This window comes from Puntigrus tetrazona, unplaced genomic scaffold (assembly GCF_018831695.1).
Source record: "Puntigrus tetrazona isolate hp1 unplaced genomic scaffold, ASM1883169v1 S000000150, whole genome shotgun sequence".
Taxonomy (NCBI): domain Eukaryota; kingdom Metazoa; phylum Chordata; class Actinopteri; order Cypriniformes; family Cyprinidae; genus Puntigrus; species Puntigrus tetrazona.
Genome location: NW_025047826.1, coordinates 640,001 through 645,000, shown reverse-complemented (window position 1 = coordinate 645,000; position 5,000 = coordinate 640,001). Strand labels below are relative to the sequence as shown.

General features: G+C 41.8%; 1 protein-coding gene across 1 annotated transcript in view; it reads right to left on the bottom strand.

Annotated features, from left to right (window-relative positions):
• The window catches only part of LOC122332939 (cGMP-dependent 3',5'-cyclic phosphodiesterase-like), a 147,136-nt gene extending 146,865 nt beyond the window's left edge, over positions 1-271 (bottom strand). Inside the window, 1 exon segment of the mRNA XM_043230413.1 lies at positions 99-271. Coding sequence (XP_043086348.1) covers positions 99-166 — 68 coding nt within the window. The 5' untranslated portion in view covers positions 167-271.
• Between the last annotated feature and the right edge of the window lie 4,729 nt (positions 272-5,000).

The following is a 5,000-nucleotide window of genomic DNA, read 5'->3' as shown; positions in this document are numbered from 1 at the left end:
CTGATTGATGCGCTGCGCGGAACAGACGCGACGCGACGCGACGGCAGCGCGCGGCGTCGCGTCCTCGAGCGGAGACCGGAGATCGGGTCGGTACTCACAGATCGGCCGCCGGGCTCCGGTACTGCTGGCTACGGCAGAGCAGCGAGTGTCCGCACGCCTGACCCATCACGCATCGCGCCGCGGACGAAGAGGACGAAGAGGAGGAAGAGGAGGATTCCCGCCGTGAGAGAGGAGTGATGCTGATGAGGAGCGGAGTCTCTCTCTCTCTCTCTGTGTGTCTGACTGGAGTGGGCTGGGCGCGTTCTGTAATAGATCTGTGTGTGTGTGTGTGTGTGTGTGTGTGTGTGTGTGTGTGTGTGTGTGTGTGTGTGTGTGTGTGTGTGTGTGTGTGAGTGAGTGAGAGTGAGAGAGAGAGAGAGAGTTTTCGGTACATTGTGGGGACTAAAGAAATACTAAATATACCCAAAAGGTTAGTACGACCTGAAATTTCCCTCGTAGATGATAAAAATGAGTAAATGATGTTTATCTGAAAGTGTTAGAATGCAAACTGTTTTCTGCCGGGAGTCTGTTTAGGGTTTGGGTTTTTCGGGATAAAAAATATGGTTTGCTGAGTATAAAAGTAATAGAAGTCTATGGGAAGTCCCCACAATTCACAGAAACTGAGAGTGTGTGTGACTGTGTGTGTGAGTGTGTGTGTTTGTGTGTGAGAGTAAGTGTGTGTGTGTGTGTGTGTGTGTGTGACTGTGTGTGTGTGTGTGTGTGTGTGTGTGTGTGTGTGTGTGTGTGTGTGTGTGTGTGTGTGTGTGTGTGTGTGTGTGTGTGAGAATAAGTGTGTGTTTGTGTGTGTGTTTGAGTGAGTTTGTGTGTGTGTGTGTGTTTGAGTGAGTGACTGTATGTGTGTGTGTGTGTTTGAGTGACTGTATGTGTGTGTGTGTGTGTGTGTGTGTGTGTGTGTGTGTGTGGTATTCATCACATTATGGGACCAAATGTTTCCTCAAGGATAGGTTCCCAGTAAACGTTGATCCTGCGGGACATGTTTAAGTCTCCATGAAGAAACAAACTTATAAAACATACAGGATTTAATTTTCAGAAAATGTCAAAATGTGAGTAGAACAATAACACATAGAGTCTGTACAGAATAAAGACATTACACCTATGAAGAGTCCCCATAAAACATGGAAACACAAGGTGTGTGTGTGTGTGTGTGTGTGTGTGTGTGTGTGTGTGTGTGTGTTTACGTGTATGAACTTAAGAATGTTTGTTTGAAGTGAGTTGAAATGCATTCAGTGTGTGTCAGGATCAGTGGATGCAGGGATGTCTGTCTGTGTTTCTCTAGTTGGTTATAATTAAAGGAACAGTACGCATGCTTTACTCACCTCCACGTTTTAAGAGTCTTCTAGTTCATCACGAGGAACAGATGATTTCTTAGCGTCTGTCCAAATGCTTTTCACCTGGAAAGAAACTTAGTTCTTAAAACTTCAAACGTTCTCCGAATGAAAATATACATACTTTATTTATTTTTTTAACATTACCATTTCTTTTTCAGAACGTTCTTAAAACAGTAACATAACCGTAATGTTTGCTAAATGACGCAGTGGGATGTTCCCTCTACATTTGCATAAACATTTAAACAAATATTTCAGAACTTAATGGGAACGTTGACGTAACGTTCAGAGAACATTTCAGGGATACAGAGAGTTTCCGCTCGCTAAAAGTCAGTCCTCTCAGAGACTCGATGCTGTCCGTCACAAACAAACACAAACACTCTGAGCAAACACTGATACACACACACACACACACACACACACACACACACACACACACACACACACACACACACACACACACACACACGCGGCCTGTTTGCGCTGCCGCCAGGAACTGTCGAGAGGAAACGGGCCAGAATTCATCACTTAATTTATCATTTATCGCTTAAAGACGGTTGTTATTGTGAACTAAAACTATTAACTATTATTTTCTGAAAAGCTGAGATTAAATATTTATTAGACGACGGGTGGGGGAATTATTTCAGGTCGTCATGGCGACATTTCTAATTTCTGATTCATCTAAAATGTACAATAAATTACAAACAACTAATGACAAAAGTACTAAAAAAAATCTAAAGCTGAAAAAAAACGAATAAATATTAAACAAACTGACAAAAGCGTTTAGCAAATACAAGATGAATAGAAATAAAAAAATGAGTAAAACTAACATGACAATAAAATATGAAATGAACTGAAGAAAATGGAATATAAAAAAAACTACTTAAAATTACAAAGCAAATAATAAAATTACTAAAATAAAACCAAAATAAGTGAAAGCACTTAAAATGGCTAGAAGTGAAATGGAAATGAATTGAAAAATTAAAAAGAACTAATCAAATGTGCACAGAAAAAGTGAAACTGACAACGTATAGGAAATATGAATCAGTTCTGTAATGATATAAACATATATAAATACTCCTGACCGGACGCCACGATGAGAATCAGTTCACAAAATATTAAATATAATAATAATAATATATAAATTCTACTGAGTGTTTTACACAAGCATCTCTGGTTCTACAAAGAACATCCAGTCAAAGAACTGAATCTGAATCTGAATCTGTTTCCATTTTATTATAACCTGAAGAACCTTCTTTCACTAGAAAAGAAGCTTTTGTGAAACAGAAAGGTTCTTCGGATGTTAAAGGTTCTTCATGAAACCATTTAGACCAAAAAAGCATCATAAAGCGCCTTTATTTTTAAGTTTGGAAACAAAGAAACTTAGCTTGAATCCAGGGCTTCTGCAGAGTTTAAGAGCTTTTGTACAGAACCATACGATGAGTTAACACGACTAAATTATCTTCAGTTATCCTGCATCCCTCATTTAACTGCAAGAAATACTGAAAAAGAGTTTATGTTCTCGTATATCAACACACATGAAGCAGAAGTCCATCGTTATAATGAAGTCTGCTTTAAATAATGTTCTTTCTTTTCTGTGATGAAGCAGTTCAGAGAGAAAATACATTTTTACGGTAAAATAAATAGCAGCTTTTGGTTGCATAGTGAATTAATTTTTATAATTAGTAGCCCTGCAATACACCGGGACTCTTATTTTGAAATGAGATGAGAGAAACATGGGAACCAAAATACCAAAGATAACCGAAAAAGAAAATATTGTGTGCACAATGAGGGACTTTTAATGATAAGCAAGCCTGTACTGAGACTCTTATTTTGAAATAGCCATGTTTCACTACTTTGTGCTGCTTATTCAAAAAGATGAGATATGAGGAAATCAAAATACAAATTATAGCCAGAAACAAATGATTGTGTGCACAATGAGGGACGGGCCAGGATTCACCGGGGACTCTTATTTTGAAATGTATACGCTATACTACTCAAACATTAACATTTTGAAGTTCAACAATCACATATCTGCATCGCAGCAGCTGTTTTAAATGTTAAGACCTCTTAAAATGATCGTTCAAACTATGGGTTGATCAAACACACACACACACACACACACACACACACACACACACACACACACACACACACACACATTCTGTGAAGCGTCTCACTACTGTAGAAATGTCACAGACACAGTCCGTACAAACACAACACAAGCGCTTCTCTATTATGTCAGATTATTTCAAATCACTGACACCCTCTTGGGCATCTGGAGCAGATAAACATCACACACACACACACACACACACACACACACACACACAGAGAGAGCCTGTTACTGGAAAACCAGCTCCAGAGGATGAGATGCAATTATATCATCAGATGACAGACAGAGAGAAAGAGAGAGAGAGAGAGACAGAGAGAGACAGAGAGAGAGAGAGAGAGAGAGAGAGAGAGAGAGAGAGAGAGAGAGAGAGAGAGAGAGAGAGAGAGAGAGAGAGAGAGAGAGAGAGAGAGAGAGAGAGAGAGAGAGAGAGAGAGAGAGAGAGAGAGAGAGAGAGAGAGAGAGAGAGAGAGAGAGAGAGAGAGAGAGAGAGAGAGAGAGAGAGAGAGAGAGAGAGAGAGAGAGAGAGAGAGAGAGAGAGAGAGAGAGAGAGAGAGAGAGAGAGAGAGAGAGAGAGAGAGAGAGAGAGAGAGAGAGAGAGAGAGAGAGAGAGAGAGAGAGAGAGAGAGAGAGAGAGAGAGAGAGAGAGAGAGAGAGAGAGAGAGAGAGAGAGAGAGAGAGAGAGAGAGAGAGAGAGAGAGAGAGAGAGAGAGAGAGAGAGAGAGAGAGAGAGAGAGAGAGAGAGAGAGAGAGAGAGAGAGAGAGAGAGAGAGAGAGAGAGAGAGAGAGAGAGAGAGAGAGAGAGAGAGACAGAGAGAGAGAGAGAGAGAGAGAGAGAGAGAGAGAGAGAGAGACAGAGAGAGAGAGAGAGAGAGAGAGAGAGAGAGAGAGAGAGAGAGAGAGAGAGAGAGAGAGAGAGAGAGAGAGAGAGAGAGAGAGAGAGAGAGAGAGAGAGAGAGAGAGAGAGAGAGAGAGAGAGAGAGAGAGAGAGAGAGAGAGAGAGAGAGAGAGAGAGAGAGAGAGAGAGAGAGAGAGAGAGAGAGAGAGAGAGAGAGAGAGAGAGAGAGAGAGAGAGAGAGAGAGAGAGAGAGAGAGAGAGAGAGAGAGAGAGAGAGAGAGAGAGAGAGAGAGAGAGAGAGAGAGAGAGAGAGAGAGAGAGAGAGAGAGAGAGAGAGAGAGAGAGAGAGAGAGAGAGAGAGAGAGAGAGAGAGAGAGAGAGAGAGAGAGAGAGAGAGAGAGAGAGAGAGAGAGAGAGAGAGAGAGAGAGAGAGAGAGAGAGAGAGAGAGAGAGAGAGAGAGAGAGAGAGAGAGAGAGAGAGAGAGAGAGAGAGAGAGAGAGAGAGAGAGAGAGAGAGAGAGAGAGAGAGAGAGAGAGAGAGAGAGAGAGACAGAGAGAGAGAGAGAGAGAGAGAGAGAGAGAGAGAGAGAGAGAGAGAGAGAGAGAGAGAGAGAGAGAGAGAGAGAGAGAGAGAGAGAGAGAGAGAGAGAGAGAGAGAGAGAGA